We start from the raw sequence: 20,559 nt of genomic DNA on the forward strand, positions 1-20,559 counted from the left end.
GTTGATATACTTCCTGATCGTAGCAGGTGAAGAGGGGAGTCAGGTGTCGTCTGGAGCACTGTAATTTCATCTTCTCAAGCAGTTGAGACTCTCTCGAAGCCTTGTTCACCGAAAGCAGTTAAAGCGTCCAGAAACCTCTCTCTACTCCAGACTTTGTGTATGTGTTTCCTTTTTTGTAGCCCCAACCAGGAAGTCTGAATTCCAGCATCTGGGATGGGTCTGAAGTTCTGAGGCGAATCCGAGGGCCACTGCTTGCTCAGGTATGAAACATTTTCTCCTTATACAAATTCCTAGTATCCGAAAACTCCTGTCTTGACCCTTTCCTTACTAAAGCAATGTGTTGATGTATGTCATTTGCTGTTATGTTGATTACTTAACCTCCTCATACCTGTACCTGTTGATTGTACAATTTATTTACTCAGCCTTCATGCAATGCTCATTTGTGCTTTATTTTGAAAGGTTGAAAGGGAGCCTTTAGAATTTGAATTTGTTAGCTTATAATTCAAATTGCTTAAGTCATTTCTAGGCAGAACCATAGGAATGAAGAACAGGTCAGTGTCTACCAATGGTTATAGGAGGGGTTGTCTGCTAAGGGACACTACAACAGGAGTTTGGGGAGTGACAGAACTGCTCTGTTCTTGATCGTGGCAGTAGATCCATGATATGTATTTATCAAAATTCAGAGGGCACCAAAGAGAGGGAATGTTACTGGATATGAAATAAAATTTAAAAATAATTTCTCAAGATGCTTTTGGCATCTGTACAGATTATTAAACATTTGTTACGGACTAATTTTCTTTCTTTCTTTCTTTCTTTCTTTCTTTCTTTCTTTCTTTCTTTTTTTTTTTTTAACTATTTCGTCAATTAGGAAATGCCTACAGTATCTGTATTAGAATATGCCCTGCCTCAGAGGCCCCCGCAGGGTCCAGAAGACGAGCGAGACCTTTCTGAGCGCGCATTACCACGGCGGTCAACGTCACCTATCATTGGGAGTCCTCCTGTTAGAGCCGTCCCCATAGGCACCCCACCTAAGCAGATGGCTGTACCCAGCTTCAACCAACAGGTACCTCTCATTAACAGGCACTCAGCCCAGGATATTGGGAATCTGGGCAAAATTATTTGGGAAGTTGGCGATGCTGGGAGGAGGGTGGAAGTTTTGGGTAGGCGTTAGATTAGAAAGAGAAATAGCCAATTAGAGGAGAAGTGAGTACAAATAAGAGACACATTCCCTAATGCCCTTTTCTGGTGCTGTTCCTGTTGCTGCTGCCTTTTAATTGGGGGAGAAAAAGGGTAGTTAACCACATTTAGTGTATATATCCTTTTCAAAGTGTTTTGCTGGCTGCCCACAACATTGGCAGAGAGGTAACTGAAAGCTGGGGGGAGTGGGAACACACAGCATTGTCCACATCCCTTTTTACCTTTAAGATATCCCTGCTTTCCCTAGAGCCTGTGCAGTCCTGTTCCATAGACTTTCCTCCACCTGAAACCAGCAGCTGAAAAGGAAGGCCAATTTGGAAGGTATGGGGGGAGGGTGGTGTTGGTATGGCCCTAGTTAGGCTCAGTATTCTATAAAACGGTGGAGTCCCGATGTATCACAAAAGAGCTGAGCATGGCGGCCATATCACAGGGGCTTCAGAATAGGACTTAGTTAATCCTCCAGCTTTCTTATCATTCCTTCTCCCTCGCTGCTACCAAAATAATATCCTCTTGCAGAGAATTTGCAAGTCAGAATATCTGTTGGTACCTCCCTCAGATAGCATGGAAGGGTGGGGATAACTGGAGAATTAGCTAAATCTTCTTCAGTTACAAGTGGCACATTGCTTGGTGTTTACGAGAGGAAGTGACCAAAGGTTCTTAGGTGAACCCATAGTCGTAGCAATTTGCTTAGAAGTAGGGCTTTGCATTGAGTTCTGTGTCTCTACCAGTACTCGAGGGGAGGGAGAGTAGGTGGAGGAAAAACTGACTTCATTGAGTGTAGTTGTGTATATGTTTGTCCTGATAGATCCTGTGTCCGAAGCCTGTCCATGTCCGGCCCCCGATGCCACCACGTTACCCTGCTCCCTATGGTGAGAGGATGTCTCCAAACCAGCTCTGCAGTGTCCCGGTATGTGTCTTCACGTCCTGATGAAAACGTGCTGCATATGGTTTCACCATTAGTATATAGAGGTCTCCTAAATTAGGTGCGCTTATTATAGTCTCCATACTTGAATTTCTGGATGTTATGGTCCCCAGGTCAGAAAACATGGTTCATCATGTTCAGTTGTTTCATACCTGAGCTTTTTTTTTTTTTTTTTTAATCTTTAATGGGGCACCTGGGTGGCTCAGTGGGTTAAGCCTCTGTCTTCAGCTCTTGTCGTGATCTCAGGGTCCTGGGATCGAGCCCTGCATGGGGCTCTCTGCTCAGCAGAGAGCCTATTTCCCCCCTCTCTCTGCCTACTTGTGATCTCTATCTCTCTGTCAAGTAAATAAATAAAATTAAAAAAAAAAAAAAGAAAAGAATTCACACCCTGCGTGGTCATCTGGTTTCCTGCTATTTCAGTCCCTTATCCTACTGCCTCCTTCTTCGGGTTACATGATCATAGTGCTTCCTGATGTCTAGCATTGCTCTCTTTCATATTCCTTCCATAGACAGCTTTTTTATATCCAAGATTTTTATATCCAAGTTTATTCTGCATTCCTACTAAATTCCTTTATATCAATTTACAAATTTCACAGAATGTGTGTAATTTTTTGTCTTTTTTTTTTTTTTTCCCTAGAATTCTTCCCTGCTTGGTCACCCTTTCCCTCCTAGTGTTCCTCCTGTTCTCAGCCCCCTCCAGAGAGCACAGCTTCTTGGAGGAGCACAGGTAAGCCTGTGATGAGCCCAACCCATGAAGAGCTCTCTTGCTTTCCTAACATTCATAGGTAATACCTCTCTTTGCTGTTAATCAATCTCTAATGCCTCTTATTTTATTCCTTCACTTTTTCAAACAAAGTTATTGATGGAAATAGTATTCACTTTTTTGTGGATAAAAGCAAGAGGCTTGCTGATTCACTAAATCTGAGATCTTGTCCCTCTTTCTAGCTACCGCCTGGACGGATGTCTCCCAGCCAGTTTGCACGGGTCCCTGGATTTGTTGGTAGTCCGCTTGCTGCCATGAATCCCAAGTTGCTGCAAGGGCGAGTAGGGCAGGTGCTTCCCCCAGCACCTGGCTTCCGTGCCTTCTTTAGTGCTGCGCCCCCTGCCGCTCCGCCGCCTCCGCAGCAGCACTCCCCTGGCCCAGGGCCTCACCTGCAAAACCTAAGGTGTGCAAACTAATGCCACTCTTTACTCATCAGTCGCCCAAGGCTCTTTATCAGTGAGGCTTCCATGTCTGCAAGGGATGTGTTTTGAGATGTTACTGGATCTTCTTCTTGTCAGACACAAAAGTGTTTGACAGTCTCCAGGCATTCTTATGAATTAACATTTTCCTAAAGTCACATGCTTCCTGTGTAATTTGCATATTGCTAATCACCCCTTTATTTCTTCTAACCTTTCTTAGGTCTCACTTTATATCCATTTTATAAACATCCGCATGCACAAAGTACTTATTATGTAACAAGAATTACCAAATGCTAAGGACCAGAGATGTAGATGCTGAGATGTCAGCTCATCTTGGTGGTAGCCAAGTTGCTCACTTCTAATCTGGTTTTATAATAGGGGTTCAAGTTTCTGCTTCTAGTGAGATTGTATTTTATTACATGTCATATAGTATCAGGATTCCTCAGAGAAACAGAACCAATGAAGTATTTGTATATATACACATGTACATATGTATATATGCACATACATTTTTCTTTATATAATGAAAAGATTTATTTTAAGAAATGGCTAAGGAAATCCATAAAGCAGGCCAGGAAAGTGCAAGTTCAGATAACAGTTGAACTTGCATTCTTGAGTCTGAAATTTGTAGGTTAGGTTGGCAGGTTGGAAGCTCAGGCAGCACTTCTGTGTTTCAGGCTTGAGACAGAATTGCTTTGTGTCTGGGAAATAGCAGGTTTTTGTTCTTAGTGCCTTCAACTGGTTGGGTGAGGCCCACCCACATTTTCAAAAGTCCTCTTTTTCCTTATTTCTTAATAACAATATTATTGTTAGACCGGTGTTTGACCAAACAACTGGGCACTACAGCCTATGGCCAAATTGACATAAAGTGACTATCACACATAGATTTTCAGTGTGATTCCCAAATAGTTGAAACTAAACACATTAAATCTTTTGAGACTTCTGTTTATAGTTAGGAGGAAGAAGAAAATAGTTACACTGCTTCCCTGCGAATTCACTCAAATTTTATGGTCCTCTTCTTAGGAGTTGTGAATTAGTCTTGGTAGAATACATGTAAAAGTACTACAGTCTTTTCCTTCTGAAAGATCTGAGGATAGACTTGTGTATTCCCTTCAGTGCGCTGTGTGAGGTTAGCCTGTATTGACAACATTCTCTAAAACTTCAGATCACAGAACAACAGAATTAAAAACTTTTCCCTTTTTTTTATTAGATCTCAGGCCCCAATGTTTAGACCAGACACAACTCACCTCCATCCACAGCACCGTCGGCTCTTGCATCAGAGACAGCAGCAGAGCAGAAAGTAAGGACTCATCCTGCTCCTTGGTGGTTTCTTAATTCAAATTTTCCTTTTTTACAGTGTAACAAGGTGCTACTTATTTAGTTTACTCTTTAAGTAAATTTAATTAGTACTAAGTTTATTTTACTGGTAAAGAAGATCTTATGTGCTGTCATTTTATGCTTTTGTTACACTAGCTTGCTTTATTTATTTATTTATTTATTTTCATTTTTGGTCGGGGGAGAAGAGAATCTTAAGCAGGATCCACACCCAGGACAGAGCCCCACAAAAAGCTCGCTCACAACTCTGAGATCATGACATGAGCCAAAATAAAGAGTCAGACGCTTAAACAGTTGAGCCACCCAAGTGCCTTGATACACTGGGTTTAAATGACAAGATTTTTTTATCAACTAATTTCTAAGATTCTATAAATCTGTTTATCGTACATCAGAAATATAATATAGATATGATTTTTTAAGTCATTTTTATACTCTTAACTACCTTTGTTTATCACCTCAGCTCAGAGGTGACCTTGAAATAAATGGCTAGGTTTGTATTTCGGTCTTACGTAAAGCCAGCAGTCACTCTGTTTTTGCCTGTAATCTAATGTTTATTTAACAGATGCAAATATGTACTTACGTGTGCAGCCCAGCTGCATATCGGGCACTGTGGTAGGTTTGGGGGACTGAAAGAAGAACGAGGTATGTCAAAGTCCTGCCTTCATGGGGTTGAGGTTCTATAATCGCTCATAAACCAAAAATAGAAAATTAAACGTAACTTTGAGGTTTCTTTAACCTTCAGTTTTATGGTTCTCTGTGTGTAATTCCTTCTCACTTTCGAAGAAGCTCTAGAATATTTTTTGCAGGGGAAGAACAACATAGGCTCTTAAAATAAGACACAAAAAGTGCTAACCGTAAAGGAAAAGATTAATACATTTGACTCTTTTAAAATATGAAACTTCTAGTGCCTGAAGTTAATAGTACAGTTTTATATATTTGAAAATTTCTGAAGAGGGGGGGTTCTCATTTATATAAAGTGTTATTACCACCAAAAAAACCAATGGGAGATACAGAAATTCTAGTGGGTGTTGAATATATCTATTATCTTATGTGTGGTGATGGTAAGGCAAGTGTTTGCATGTCCAGACTTACAAAATTGTACACATTAAATATGCACAGTTCTTTGTATGTCAGTTACACCTCAGTAAAGCTGATATGACTTTGCTTATATGTGGAATTTAAGAAGCAAAACAAAAGAACAAAGGAAAAAAGAGACAAAAACTCTTAACTATAGAGAACAAACAGATGGTGACCAGAGAGCAGGGTGGGTGGGGGATGGGTGAAATAGATGATGGGGATTAAGAGTACAATTATCATGGTAAGCACCAAGTAACATTTAAAACCATTGAACCATTATATTGTACACCTTAAACTCAGAGGAAAAAAAAATTTTAAGCTTGCTTATAATCAGGAAAATACAGATTAAAATTAGATAGCTATTTTACTTCATCAGACAAGTAAAATTTGAAATGTCTCAATACTCATTATTGGCAAGAATATTCGTTAGTCTCAGCCTCGTGTAAAGGAATTAGGCAGTAAATAATAAGGTTGAAAACATGGATACACCACATGCTGGCGGTTCTTTTTGGTGTATGCTTGGCTATGCTGTCAACACAGATAAATGTGAGGAGTGTAACATTGAATAAGAAGCAAGGGGCAGACTTAACATGTCCAGTAGCATTTATGTAAAAGTTAAAGGCACACAGAATAATACCGTATAATATTTAAAGATGGATACATGAGTCATGAGTCTTAAAAATATTGCAAGGAGGGGTGCCTGAGCGGCTCAGAGGGTTAAGCTTCTGACTCTTGGTTTTGGCTCAGGTCATGGTCCCCAATTGTGAGATCAAGCCCCACATCAGTATCCATACTCAGTGTGGAAACTGCTTGAGTTTCTCTCTCTCCCTCCCCCTCTTCCCCTCTTCGTGCTCCCTCCTATACACACATGGGCACAGAATGTCTCTCTTTCTCTCAAATAAATAAAATCTTTTTAGAAAAAAAAAACATTTCAGGGGGAGTTCATACAAAGTCAGGATAGTGGTTCCTCTGGGAAGGAAGGGAGGCGGGAACCCAGGATCCAGACAGGGTACAAAAGGGCCTTAACTAAATACAACAGTATGTTGCTTTAATACTGCTCTTTAAAACCCTGAGGCAAATTGGGGCAACTAAATTTTTTTCTTTTTTTTCCACTAAGTCTAGGTGGTGGATAAATGAATGTTTATTGTGGGCTTTTCTCTATATTTGAAGTACTTCATAATTTTTCTGCAAGTTAAAAAAAAATGTATAGACTGTGAGTCAATTGGCCTGCGTTCACATCTCTTTGGCCTCGGTTTGTTGTCTTCAGTGGAGAAAATCAAACCGCCTACCTCTTAGGGTTGTTGCAGGCCTAAACAGAAGTCCGTGGGTGAGAGTACGCAGCACAAGTGATGAGGCACTCAGGTCTCCGGGTTATTTCTTTCAGTGTGTATCGCATAGCTCTTTGTTCTCCGACACGATTAAGATTCAGTTCTTTTCACTTTGTTAACGAAAGCAAAGTGGAATCTTTTTTTAACCGGCGGGGCTTGTTCCTGTGTTGTTACAAGGCCTAATGAATACTGTGACTTGGAGTGAATGCGCCCCTGTGTTTGTTTTCAGTCAGCATCGCAGTCTCAATGGTGCTGGAGACAGAGGAAGTCACCGGAGCAGTCATCAAGACCATCTCCGAAAGGATCCCTATGCCAATCTCATGCTGCAGCGAGAGAAGGATTGGGTCTCTAAAATCCAGATGATGCAGCTGCAAAGCACTGATCCCTACCTGGACGATTTCTATTACCAGGTAGACAACCATTCAGTCCCTTACTCTGGGGAGGCGCTCAGAGAGATACTGGTAGACCTACATACTGACAGAATCTGCTTTTGATGTAGTTTTCAATTGGGTAAGAATTGACTAAGCAAATTCTGTCCTCTTCTGAAGCTGGAGAGCCTCTCAGTGTTCACTAGAAGGTTTCTATGTTTGCCTCTTATTCTTTACAGAGGCTCTCGGGCCAATGTTTTGAAATCTCTTTGGCATCAATAATCTGGTTTTCTCAGTTAAACATATTGGCAGTCTAACTTTAAAGGTATTTCCATTGATGTTGGGCTTTTCTGTAGGCTGGGATTTTTTGAGAAGTAAATATCTGGCAGTCTAGCAAAAATTAAAGATCGATGCATATGTAGAGTCCCAGTTGTTGCTGCCGCCAGTATAATCACGTATGATAAAGAACAGCGGTACTCTGGGCTTGTGTTGCAACTGAAATCATCTTCGTGTGGTAGAATTACTTTGAAAAACTGGAGAAACTGTCAGCTGCTGAAGAAGTACAAGGCGAAGGCCCGAAGAAGGAGCGCACCAAACTCATTACCCCGCAGGTGGCCAAACTGGAGCACGCGTATAAGCCAGGTGAGGTCCTTACCCCTAGGCCCACAATAAAAGAAATTCAACCTGCTGCCCATACGATAAATAGAAATAGCTGTGGAGACAACTGGATACAGACGTTCAAAGCTCATTCGTAAGGACCATTGTCCTTAAATGCAGAGGTCTGCCTTTATTGTGTGGAATGAGTGGTTTAGTAGATGGACTTGTAAATCCTTCACTGCTTGGAATTCCTTAACTTCTAATTTTTTTTTTTTTTTTAAGATTTTTATTTATTTATTTATTTGGCAGAGAGAGAGACACAGCGAGAGAGGGAACACAAGCAGGGGGAATGAGAGAGGGAGAAGCAGGCTCTGTGATCCCAGGACCCCAGGATCATGACCTGAGCAGAAGGCAGACGCTTAGCTACTGAGCCACCCAGGCGCCCTGAGATTCCTTAACTTTTTAAAATGTGTTATAATTTCTAGTATCCCTATAATAAAAGGGAAATACTTCAGATTTTTATTACCATTGCAACCAAAAAATGGGAAAAGATAGATTTGGGTAAGAGATCACATTAGATACATAGATTTCTGTACTGAACCATTAGACTGTGAGGAAAGAATATAGACCATAGAGGTCTTAGAAAGCTGCTTGCTTACACTGCTGAGTTACTTGTTGAAAATGCTTTGTCCTTACAGTGCAGTTTGAGGGCTCTTTGGGAAAGCTTACAGTCTCCAGTGTGAATAACCCCCGAAAAATGATCGATGCCGTTGTGACGTCTCGGAGTGAGGATGATGTAAGTGTCAGCATAGCCGTGTGTTCAAGAAACTCTGGGTTGTCCCTGGTGCCTAGGGGTCACCGTGGGAGGGAATCAGGCGCAATGGAGTTGTTTGTCGTGTGACTGGGAGCTTCCCCACCACATGTCCCGGCGTTCTGGTTTCCTGCAGGTGGGCTGAGGTGCTGACACATTCCTCAACAGCCAGGCTAGACTTGGGGCGGCAGGAGTCTTTTAACTGGGTAACCGGCTGCAAACAGCACTGGGCTATTCATTCCAGTTTCAAAAACTACCATTTTCTGTGTGTTTTAAGATTTTCCTGTGATAGTCTGCATCTTTACTACATTCTGTAATTACCTTGTGCCCACCTGTAAATTCAGTTTAATAGTCTGTGTGGGTTAATTCAGTCTGCTCTGTAACCTTCATCCAGTTAGTCTTGGTTTAGATTACTAACTTTCAAAGAGTTAAGATTTTTTTCACAGTATTGTCACAAGTGGAAGTACATATGCATACTTAGAAAGTTATTTTTAACAGAGGTTAAGAATTCACACTGAGTAGTCTTGTCTTTTTTTTTAGGAGACAAAAGAAAAACAGGTTCGGGACAAGAGACGAAAAACCCTTGTCATAATTGAGAAAGTAAGTTTAGAATTTGTTGCTGTAGTTAGTTTCAAATAAGGAACTGTCACATAGATGTGGTACTCAAGAAGTGGAAAAGTGAGCAGTCGGTGTTCTGTGATTTTAATTAGTGAATATGTTCTTCTTAGGTGTCTGTTATGTACCAGAGCACACTAGAAAAGAGTGTGCCGTGCCTCACCTCTGGCTTCATGGAAAGAACACTGCAGTTGCAGTGAGAAGTCTTGGGTCTTTGTCCAGGCTTGGTCAGTTAACCACTAAGTGTTTGGGAGCAGGTCACCTTTCTAAGAAAATGAGAATAAAAATTACATTGTTCCACCTGTAAATTAATTGAGTTAATTAGGTCAGTTCACAGGTATTTCCTGGATGCTGGACACTGTGCTGGGTGCGAAGAAAAATGTGGTACTCTGTAGGCAGTTCGTTTATAAAGTGTAAATACTATGTGTCTAGGCCATAGGCATGGTGAGGAAGAGCACCGAGTATGGAACCGGGCTGCAAATCACGTCTTCTGCATTTCTAGCTGAGTCTGCTTAACCTTTCTGTGCTGCCCTCATTTTCTTCGTCCTCAACAGTGGAGATGATAACGTCCTCTCTTTCTGACTGGGTTGTGGAGAGTGTCTTGTGAATGAGTATAAGCATAGTGCCTAGAACAGTGCCTGGCACCCAGGAGTAAAATTACTACTGTGTTTATAGATAGAAGGCATCACTTGAAGCAGCGATGCAGATCGTTTCTGTTATAATGCTGTTCTTGCTGCTGGAAGGTTTGCAAAGGGTGTAATCATTCACTGTCCTCACCTCCTGGGTTAGTGGTCAGGAGAGACAACAAAGAGAGAGGAATTCTTTAAGTTCTTTCATTATGTTTTTCTGGATTCAAAAGAGCACCTTTTTCCTCTGTCTTACTACAGTTCGTCTTCACTCTTTTGTCTTTACCTGGTGGTCTTAAACTGTGAAATTGTTTATCAAATACTCTGATCCTGACCCAGCATGCTGTGGCCTGCTTTGTGTCTCACTTAGACCTATAGTTTACTCCTGGATGTGGAGGATTATGAAAGGCGGTATCTCCTAAGTCTAGAAGAAGAGCGACCTGCCCTGGCGGATGAAAGAAAGCACAAAATTTGTAGCATGTATGACAACTTAAGGGGGAAATTGCCTGGACAAGAGAGGTAAGAATTGTACACTTGGAGGGGCACGTGAGACCAGCTGGACTCCTTACTTGGCTGACCTGAGCTTTCCACATTTCTGTCTTTTGGATATCTTCTTACCATGCGAGGAAGCTCAGAGTCTGTCCTTCTAGCCGAACTCAAATGCCACGTCATATAAAGCATTTCATAATCCTTCTCGGCCAGGAAAACAATCTCTTTATTCCGTATTCATTTATTTGGTACCTACCTATTCACTCTCTGAGAGGAACTATCCTGGGCATTGGACACATAGTGGGGAGCATGATTTGGTGTCTGCATTTGAGCCTATAGGTTGTACTTGCTTTGCGTTTTATTCCAGCCTGTTCAGTCTTTTAATCTTCATGTAGTCTCTTCTACTAAGTTGGAAAGTACAGACATTTATACTTTCTTGGAATTTCCATAGAATGCTTATACACTATCGTAGCCAATCAGTCTTCCAGTGGGGACTGAGCTCCTTAATGTATCCTTTTATCTGTATCTGGCATCTGTCCCACCCAGGATCTTGCAAACAGTAAATGTTCTATAAATCCCAAGTGTTTATTTGATGAATGTAAGAGGACTCTGTCCCGAAAACTCCCCTCTCCTTTGCCCATGCAAAAGAATTGGTGATTCTTCTAAGCCAGGACACACACAAACCAGAACATAAGAATAAACCCCTTCTTTTCAACACACCATTTCTGGAGTCAGGCGGACAGGCAACTGGTTGAATAAAGGTGGGCTTTCCTTAGCTGGGGATGTTATGGGGCCATCAAATCAACGTAGTTGAAGTGTATCTATTGAGATAGAAAATTGTCTTTAAGAAGTTGTCCAGTGAAGAAAGCCCAGTACAAAGCCATGTGAATTCTCTGGACTCTTTTTTGTTGGTTTTTTTGTTGTTGTTTTTGTTTTAATGAAAAAAATACACAGTCAGTGAGCACACAGATCTAACAACGTTTCTTAAAAATGGTAGCAATAGGGGCGCCTGGGTGACTCAGTTAGTTAAGTACCTGCCTTCGGCTCAGGTCACTTGGGATCGAGTCCTGCATCAGGCTCCCTGCTCCATAGGGAGCCTGCTTTTCCTCTCCCTCTGCCACTGTCCCTGCTTACGCTCTCTTGTGCTCTCTCTGTCATACAAGTAAATTTTTGAAAAATGTTAACAGTATAAAGTTAATTGTGAAATGATTGTTTTTATATTTTTTGCTTATGTATGTTTTCAGATTTTGTTGTATTAACCATGTTGTTTGTCTAGTTACATAGTATTTAAATGAACATCTGTAGTTTGAACAAGTCTATTTTATGTACGTTTGTGAAGATGATTTTCTACATTTGTGAAACTTGAAAAATGACTTACTGTTTGGTAGAGAGTTGAGGAAGTAATTCCCATTATTTTGTAGCACAGGTCATCATAGGGTGAAAATACGCACAGCATGTTCATTCAGTAACATGTAAGAGGAGAAAAAGGACCTGTTAAATAGTTCCTGCTGACCTAAGTGAGCATTTCCTTCCCCTGCAGGCCAAGTGATGACCACTTTGTACAGATCATGTGTATCCGAAAAGGGAAGAGAATGGTTGCCCGTATTCTTCCTTTCCTCTCCACAGAGCAAGCAGCTGACATTCTCATGACAACAGCCAGGAATCTCCCTTTTCTTATCAAGAAGGATGCACAAGATGAGGTGATCCCCCATGTGGGACTTCTTTCCTTTGGGTCTTCATAGTTGATAAGGTTTCTAGAATCCAAATTTCATTCCCTCCCCTCTTCCTGTTTCTGTTGTTTTGTCTAACCTTCAACAGTAGGATTTGACTGTTTAAAGCAAAACTCTACTCTAGGACTATACTTTTAATCCCATTTTTGCTCTAACAGACCAAGTTCCTAAACTGAGGAAAGCAGTAATCCCATCGTATTTGTCACAGTCATGAAGCTGTGTTGTGTATCAGAATTTCTTGGGAGGCAGATAATTCAGTCCTGCTCCAAACATTCTGAATCAGAATTTACAGAGGAAAGGTCAGGGCTTCTTTATCTGTAAGAGAATCCCCAGCTGAATCCGATGCTTACTAAAATTTAGAGATGTATGGTCTTGGTTACTTTGCTGGATGTAAAGTATTCACTGGGCTGTTGTCAGGAGCTTAACATTTAGCTGCATATTTAGTTGAATGGTATGCCACAGGAATCAAGTCAGTGCTTGTAAATAACATTTATCGAGATCTAAACTAGGCTGGACTTTGAAACATGATTTTCAAGTTTATAAGTAAACTCTTGGTAAGAACTGCTCTCTACTTACCCTTGTCCCAACACTTGAAAGATTAGCGCTATTTAGAATCATTCTAGAAGTTCAGAACAAGCAATTGAAAAGGGTAGTACAACAGGTAGTTACTACTCAGTGTGAGGTTCAGAATGTTGGAACTTACGAGAGTGAGCCTCTCACAACAGGTGATGCTTGATCAGTAACCAGCTGGTGATGATCCACAGAAAACGTGATTCCAGGATACCATGTAGGTAGTATGGCATGAAAGTTGGAAATTACTCCCTCTGAAATCATAGTGAGTTGAAAAAGTCCTTTGAAATTGTAACACCGGCAGAAGAAATTAATGCAAAGTTGAGGCCTCATGTGGAAAAGTGAAACGGGATGAGACAAATATGTTTCTTAAAGATCTTTAAGAAGGAAAAATGGGTTGGAAGAAAGTTTAAGGATTTGAGGTTTATCCTAGAAAATGGAGGCCAGACAAAAACCAGCAGCTTCCTTAGAGCATATAGATTATTGTGGGTCATGGGGTGAATGCTCGGTCCTAGAGGAACTCATCAGTGGAAATAAGTTTGGGAAAGCTTTATTCATTCAGTAAATATTTATTAAATATTTATTACATGTCTATGTACCAGGAGCTATTTTGGGTCTTAGAAATATAGCGTGTAGGGCTAGGAGCTTGGAATTCAAAGACGTCTGCCTTAGTGGAAGAGCCTGCTAGTGAGGAAAACTTGGTTAATTATAGGGGTGGAGTTTCTGTCTATGTGTGTTAAAGAGTAATAGACTACATCCCTGAATACCATTTCTTGAAGCAATAACTGGTTGCACGTCTGAGGCCTAAGATATACAAGGTAATCCTGGAATATCTTGTGCCAGAAAGTAAGGAAGCTAAAAGATTACTAGGGTTCCATGTGAAAGATGCACAGACAAAGCTGAAGGGACTCCTGTTGGCCAAAAGTGGGATCATTTGCTTCAGAAAGAAAAATTACAGCAGTGGATTGAAATATATCAAATATTTTGAACTTAATGATACCAAAAAATATTTAATCACCTTCAGAGATTGCTAGGCCATCAACTCATTATTCTAAAAATGGGTATATAGGGAAAAGACTCAAACATTTATCCTGCCTTTTCATTACAACTAAATATCATGGTAACCAGAAAGTTGATAATAGAAAGTTCTTCCTAGAAGAGTTTCAGCTAATAAATGCAAAAGAAATGATAAAATTAGAAAATCTCCAATTTACAATACCTAATGGAAAAGCAGTCAGTCAGTCTGGACAGCAGTCCTTACTGGTGCAAAAGGCATCAGGTTAAAGGTGAATAGGGAATCTTATGTTGGTTGGGGCAGCAAACAAATGATTACTGTCTAAGAAGGGGGACAGCCAGACACTGGGTGCTTCTTGACGTAATGCAGGAGTGAGCATACAGATCTATCCACGAAGTTTTCTTACCCTTGCCTTCCCCGATGAACTTAAACATTTTATTAAACCTCTGATTCTAACCATCAGTTTTTATTGAAAAGACAGAGGGTAGTAGAACCTGTTAAGTGACACCACAGAGCAAACTGTGGAATGTCAGCAACCAAATAGCATGAGAAAAGAAGATAGGCAGTGGGCAAGGGACCACCAGTTCACAGATGTTGAAAGCTTTACCAGCCAGATGGTATGTATGGGTCCTATTGGAATCATGATTAGAATAAATCAGTTGCTAAAAGATCTTTTTGAGACAACTGGAGAAAATGAATATGGAGGAGATATTAGGTGATATTGAGGAACGGCTGTTAATTTTGTTAAGTGAGAGAATTTGTTAGAAATACAAGCTGAAGTATTTATGAATGAAAGGATAGGATATATAGGAGGAACAGATTTAATTTTAATAAGATTGGTAGAATGTGGATGATTTAATTATCAAAGCTGGGTGATGGGTACACAGACTTCATTATACTCTTATGAGTGATTAAAACTGCTTTTGTTGTTAAAGCTTTGTTTCTTTAGAGTAGTAGATCACTAGAAGTCTACTCTCCATCTTTGAATGCCATCTGAAGTAAAAACCAGCTGTCACTTTTTATACCATGGGCACTGAGTGCTGGAAGCACTTGATTTCCTTTCCTGTGTTAGAGCCTAGTTAACACTGGTAGCACTGTGTTTTAACCTTTCAGTCTGGGCCTCGTGACAAAAAGGACTGAATGACTCGCAGGCCAGAATTCAACAGCCTTGGATTCTGGTTCTCACTGCTAGCTATGGAACTCTGAATGACGAGCATCTGCTCGCTTAGCTTGCCTAATAGCTGCAAAATCTATCATTTTCCACTTCCTCACTGAGCCTCTATAAAGATCAGACAAGAGCCAGTTAAGTCCAAAAGTATATCAGGGTAGTTCCACGGCGCTCAGGATTTACCGGTCTCAGAGTCCTTCTCACAGTGTGTTGAAATTGCCAGTTTACTCATGACTCCCCACTCAACTGTACATCCCTGCAGGCCTGGACTGTTTACCACTTCATTGTAGCCCACGATGCCTGGCACACTGTAGACATTGAAATATTTGTGGGATGAAGCCAAATACTGATGTTTTATCGTGAATCTTGCCATTTGAGAAGTGATTTTACAACCTTGATTCACACAAGTCATGTTTCCTGTGCAAATGGAATTTTAAAAGTTCTCAGTAGACACCTCAGAACCCACTGTGGAGACTCCGGTAGTAGTACCTGCTAGATTTGACAGCCCTTTTGTGTTAAATCTTGCCTGAGGCCATTTGAGGGTGCCCCTGGGCATCCTCCTGTCCGTGTCCGTTGATGCAGGCTAACTGAAGTCACAGTTGCCAGGACGTAATGCTTTTCTTCATTTTTTTGTAGGTGCTGCCATGCTTACTGAGTCCCTTCTCTCTGCTCCTGTATCACCTTCCGTCAGTGACTGTCACCAGCCTTCTGCAACAGCTCATGAACCTACCTCAAAGCGCAGCTGCACCAGCACCCTCCAACCCTCACCTCGCTGCTGTGCTCCAGAACAAGGTGCTCACACCCTCTTAGGTCCCTGAACTTGGCCAGCCTTCTAGATTTGAGTTACAGATACAGATACTGGCTGCTGTGGCAACTTGTAAAAAGGTTCCTTTCAGGAGTGCCTGGGTGGCTCAGTGGGCTAAGTGTCTGCTCTTGGTTTCAGCTCAAGGTTGTGAGATGGAGCCCTGTATCTGGCTCTGTGCTCAGTGCAGAATCTGCTTAAATCTCTTTGTCCCTCTGCCCCTTCTTCCCTTGTATGTGTGTGCCCACACAAGGCCTATCTCTCTGTCTCAGTCTCCAAAATAAATCATTCAGTCTTTTTTGGAAAAGGTGTCTCTCAGCCAGGAGTAGAGCCTCTGACAGAGGAGAGCCTCTGACACTAGGCATTAAATGCCTAGTGTCAGAGGCTAGAAATAAGTGGTTTCAACAAAATGGGATTTTTCTCTCACTTGGAATGGCTTTGGCATAGTGTCTGCGTGTCATCAGGGATATAGGCTTCTTTGGCTCGCCTTCTCCACAGCCTCAGCAGTGGCTGTCACCCTCATGACTTCGCTGGCTCCACTCTGCTTCAGGAAGAGAGGTGCCTGCAGAGGGGCCAAGTGTGTAAATTAGCTGTCTGCCTTGTTGGGATGTTTTCCAAGAGTTACAACCAACAACTTCTGCTTAATTTCAGTGGCCAGGTTTTCCTTACGTACCACACATAAGTGCAAAGAGGGCTGGAAAACATCTTTGCGTTCACACCACTGTAATCTCAGATAAAATGCAAGTACTGACGTGAGGAAGGAAACAGGTAGCCTGCACTCTGACTCTTAAGATCGTAAATAGGAGAACATCTTGTCCCATGTTTCATCTACGTCAGATTCATGATCCAGAGACTTGCTGGGGACGTGTAACGTAGAAGAGAGAACATGAGCTTTCAGAGCAGCTTTCCATTCCTTGCCTGCCAGTCTCCAGGTTTGTGACACTGAACACATTCTTTCACTTTGCTGAGCCAGTTTCCTGACTTGTAAGGGAAGGTGACAAGGGTGATTTCAGAGCTGTCCTTTTACTCAGATGAGCCTACTGCTGTGATAGTTCAGCGTAATGCCCTTGCTCAGTGGGCACTTGTGCGAGCACAGTGTGAAAGTCAAGGCCTCTTTCCCCCGACTCCTGAAAACCTGCCAAAGCAGGACTCAAGGGCAGTTGAGAGGTGATAGAGGTGGGGTTTCTGGAGTGACAGGCTGTGGGCCTTCTGCAATACTCGGGCTTGAGTTTAATGTTGATAAAAGCAATAGAAAGCCACAAGGTCAGACAAGTGATTGTATGTGTAGCCCAGTGTTGTTTTTCTGACAGTGACATGAGGGTTCTCCTCTGGGAGGTGAGCTCAGAAACGTGGGTTCCCTTCAGATCCACTGTTGCTGTGATTGATACATTTAATCTTGGGCTGCTTGTTGCTATTTGTGTTCCGTTCTGTGCCCCTTTAGACCACGTGTTTCCTGCCAGTACTGCCCATTGAATAAAACAAATCTTTAATTTCTAGAGCAGGTTGCTTAAATTTTAATAGTCCTACATATATGAATGTATCTGTGCATCCCTTCTCTGCTTTGAACGTCTTACCTAAAACTTTATCTGTCCGCTAGGGATGTGTTATGGAAATTTTGTTAAGGGAACTTTTTCAGGACATTCAAGGAAGTCTCTTCATAGCCTAATCGTTTCAGTCACTTCTCTTTTTCCCACCGGTCTTCACATCTTTTTTCTTAATTCAAATATCAACCTATTTAATGTTATTTCTTTCTCTGTGAACTTTAATATTCTGTATCAAAGTTTATCTTTGACTATTTTTAATCCATTTCTGTTTTAGTAAATGCAAGAAAAACTAAATCCCACATTATCTGTGGCAGGGAAAAAATTTCATCTCACTTTGGGATGGGGAAGCGGAGAGGATGCTTGGCCCTGGGATTTCCCCTTTTTGTTGGTAATGCTGTTGCTGCTCTGCCTGAAGTAAAGCCAGGAGAAGGACACGCCCTCCCAGCTCATGTCTGATGTTTGTGACGCCAGAGCACAGCAGCGGGGTCATTGTGGGCTAGTGCTGGGATCCCCTCAGTGCTGGTGGAGGATCAGGAGCTAAGTTGGATTCCCTCTCTCTCCTCTTGTAGTTTGGCCTGTCACTGCTCCTCGTCGTCCTGAGCCGTGGGGAAGACCTCCAGAGTTCAGACCCCGCTACCGAATCAAAACAGAACAACCAGTGGTCAGTCCGGGCTGTGTTTCTTCTTTCACATTCTTTTAGATCATTGTTTATTCTTTTTCTCATATTGTTCTTATGTGTCGTTAACGGTTTTTCTTTCAGGACAGAGGTGATGTTCATGGCAACCCGAGAACTTCTGCGGATTCCCCAAGCAGCCCTGGCCAAGCCAGTCTCTATACCCACAAACCTGGTGTCCCTCTTTTCTCGCTATGTTGACCGACAGAAACTGAACTTGCTGGAGACAAAGCTGCAGTAAGTCTGAAACAGGAGAGTTCCACATCTTACTAAAGTTGGCACTTTAGACATTATAATGAGGAGATCAGGGGCATAAAACTGAATTTAGTGGAAGACCTTAAAGAGTTCTATCAACTGCATGAGTATCTACTAGATACGAGATGCTGTACGGGGTACAGAAGCACCCTTGAGTTCAGTAAGGAAAGGTAGAGATACTGTAGGTGTTTTGTTGAGAGAATTCTAACAAGGATGTAACTTTAATGCTAAATATTGCCTTCTGTTTTAACTCATTTATACAAGTTTCCTTTCTCTCTTTCTTTATACCCATAGGCTAGTTCAGGGGATCCGATAAAAGATCTCCAAATGTGTCCTGTACCTCCTTTCGGCTGCCACCTGCACTGCCGCCTCACAATGGAGTGTTTTTAATGAGGGAGGGAAGGTAGCTTATTTCCCAGAACGTCTTGTGGGACCGATTCCTGTCACCAGGGGTCGGCTCCTAGTGCCAGATGTTTCCCCACTGCTCTGTGGAATTTGGCTGGGTGGTCCTTCGGCTGGTTCCTTCTGACCTTCTGTGTTACAGTTCTGCATGTCCTGCTTTTCCTCAATTCTTCTCAATTTTGCATTTTCTTTGCCCTAGAGACGCAAATATAATCTCTCCCCTTTCCCACCCCCAGTACTCCAGTTCAGAGTAGATCGTAGCCTGCCAAAGGATTCCTTCCCTCATCCTGTTAAAGTCTTCTTTCCATTGCCCCATATTAATACAACTATAGGAGAACCAATTAAGTAGAAACTGATATATATACACATACATATGTACATACATATGTATGCACACACACCCCCTACACACGTTCACGTGGTCTCCAGAGGATCCTTAAAGAACGAGTTTTAGATTGAGAAATACATAGTCGACATGTCCCTCCTCTGAAATCAAACCAGCTGATGTATTTTTAATCTGTTTCTAGTCCATCTTGTAATTAATTTGGTGGGTTCTACTTGTTTTAATATAAATACAGGGTATGCAGCACATGAATAAAATCAGAACTCGTAATTGGCTGATGCCCAGCTCTAGGCTGAGAAGTCCTGTATCTCCTCCCCGCCGTATTTCCTTTGTATCTGTCCGCCTCGGCGATACGGCACACGGTTAAGCCCTTTTCCTGCTACAACTACAGTGCACTTGAGCCTGTCCCCTCCAGGGCGTACAAGGTTGCCCCAGATGAGCCAGACTTAGAACCTGCTTCCACAGTGTAGCGTTTGCACACTCGCTCTGTCTTCCTGAGACAACGTCAATAAAGCCATGCTTTTACTTCCCGCTTCCCCATTTTTATTTGGTGTCCTGGGTAGCAACCTCCAGAGGTAACCACGGAAGCTCAGTTCGGCTTGCTTTGCTCTGCAGGCTCCTCCACGCCACAGGCAGAAGTGCTGCCCTTCCCCTTTGTCTCCAGGTCCCTCTCCCAGGCAGCCAGGGGGGCCTGGCTCTCAGTCCTGGCAGGGACAGCGCACTGTGGTCCTTTCCACCCCTCCCCCTCTTCTGCAGCAGCCAAGCAGGACAAGGGGTTTGATCTCCAGGGATTACAGCCCTCCGGAAAATTTAATCACAGTCAGTTTCACATGACTCTCCTGATGATAAACTTTTTGCTATTCTCACCTTTTCGAATGTTAGTGAGGGGACAGGTTATGATATTTAAAAAGAATCAACATTTTGCACAAACATGTCTCCTACAACAGTAAAGTCCTCCATTATAACCTGCTGTCCTTGCTCTCCATCTCTGCGTCTCCCCATTCTGGAGCCCCGGCCCCGCCAGCTGCTCCCGGTGACATGACCTAGCGTCCCTCTGCCCTTCCCTACTGACTGTTTCCACCATGCGCCTTTCCTCCCTTCCCCTCACAACTGATCAAGTGAATACTTGACTATTCTTTCTTCCTTTCTGTGCTTTATCTTTTTTGTTTGGTTCTAATTAATAAAAATTAAAGTTTCTAAATTTACATTTTTATAGGGTATTGTAAATAAAAACAAATTGTATACTTGAAGAACCGAGTGCCTGCATTTCTCTTTCTTGTTACTTCTTGGCTGAACGTGATTGCAAATGTGTCTCTAGCCTGTTTTGATGGGACTGATGGACATCTTGGTGTTGGGGACAGATGAGGATTTTACTTTTGTACTGTCGTAGGCGAGACAGATCAAAGACCTTATGTTCACATGGTGACCTTCCTTGAAAAACCTAGGTGCTTTCAGTTCTCCCCCGTTCCCCCCCAACTATAAAACCACATTGTGAAGTGTGGGGACACAC

The 20,559-nt window shown here is 42.1% G+C and overlaps 1 protein-coding gene across 1 annotated transcript in view; it reads left to right on the plus strand.

Annotated features, from left to right (window-relative positions):
• PATL1 (PAT1 homolog 1, processing body mRNA decay factor) overlaps positions 1-20,296 on the plus strand; it is a 30,397-nt gene extending 10,101 nt beyond the window's left edge. The window contains exons 4-19 of the mRNA XM_059404889.1: positions 180-260; positions 869-1,063; positions 2,003-2,104; positions 2,757-2,846; positions 3,065-3,285; positions 4,512-4,601; positions 7,271-7,451; positions 7,928-8,051; positions 8,705-8,802; positions 9,358-9,417; positions 10,429-10,577; positions 12,088-12,247; positions 15,667-15,822; positions 17,946-18,037; positions 18,137-18,286; positions 18,599-20,296. Coding sequence (XP_059260872.1) covers positions 180-260; positions 869-1,063; positions 2,003-2,104; positions 2,757-2,846; positions 3,065-3,285; positions 4,512-4,601; positions 7,271-7,451; positions 7,928-8,051; positions 8,705-8,802; positions 9,358-9,417; positions 10,429-10,577; positions 12,088-12,247; positions 15,667-15,822; positions 17,946-18,037; positions 18,137-18,286; positions 18,599-18,620 — 1,971 coding nt within the window. The 3' untranslated portion in view covers positions 18,621-20,296. The remainder of the gene's footprint in view (positions 1-179; positions 261-868; positions 1,064-2,002; positions 2,105-2,756; positions 2,847-3,064; positions 3,286-4,511; positions 4,602-7,270; positions 7,452-7,927; positions 8,052-8,704; positions 8,803-9,357; positions 9,418-10,428; positions 10,578-12,087; positions 12,248-15,666; positions 15,823-17,945; positions 18,038-18,136; positions 18,287-18,598) is intronic.
• Positions 20,297-20,559: the final 263 nt, after the last annotated feature.

This window comes from Mustela nigripes, chromosome 1 (genome assembly GCF_022355385.1).
Source record: "Mustela nigripes isolate SB6536 chromosome 1, MUSNIG.SB6536, whole genome shotgun sequence".
Classification (NCBI taxonomy): Eukaryota; Metazoa; Chordata; class Mammalia; order Carnivora; family Mustelidae; genus Mustela; species Mustela nigripes.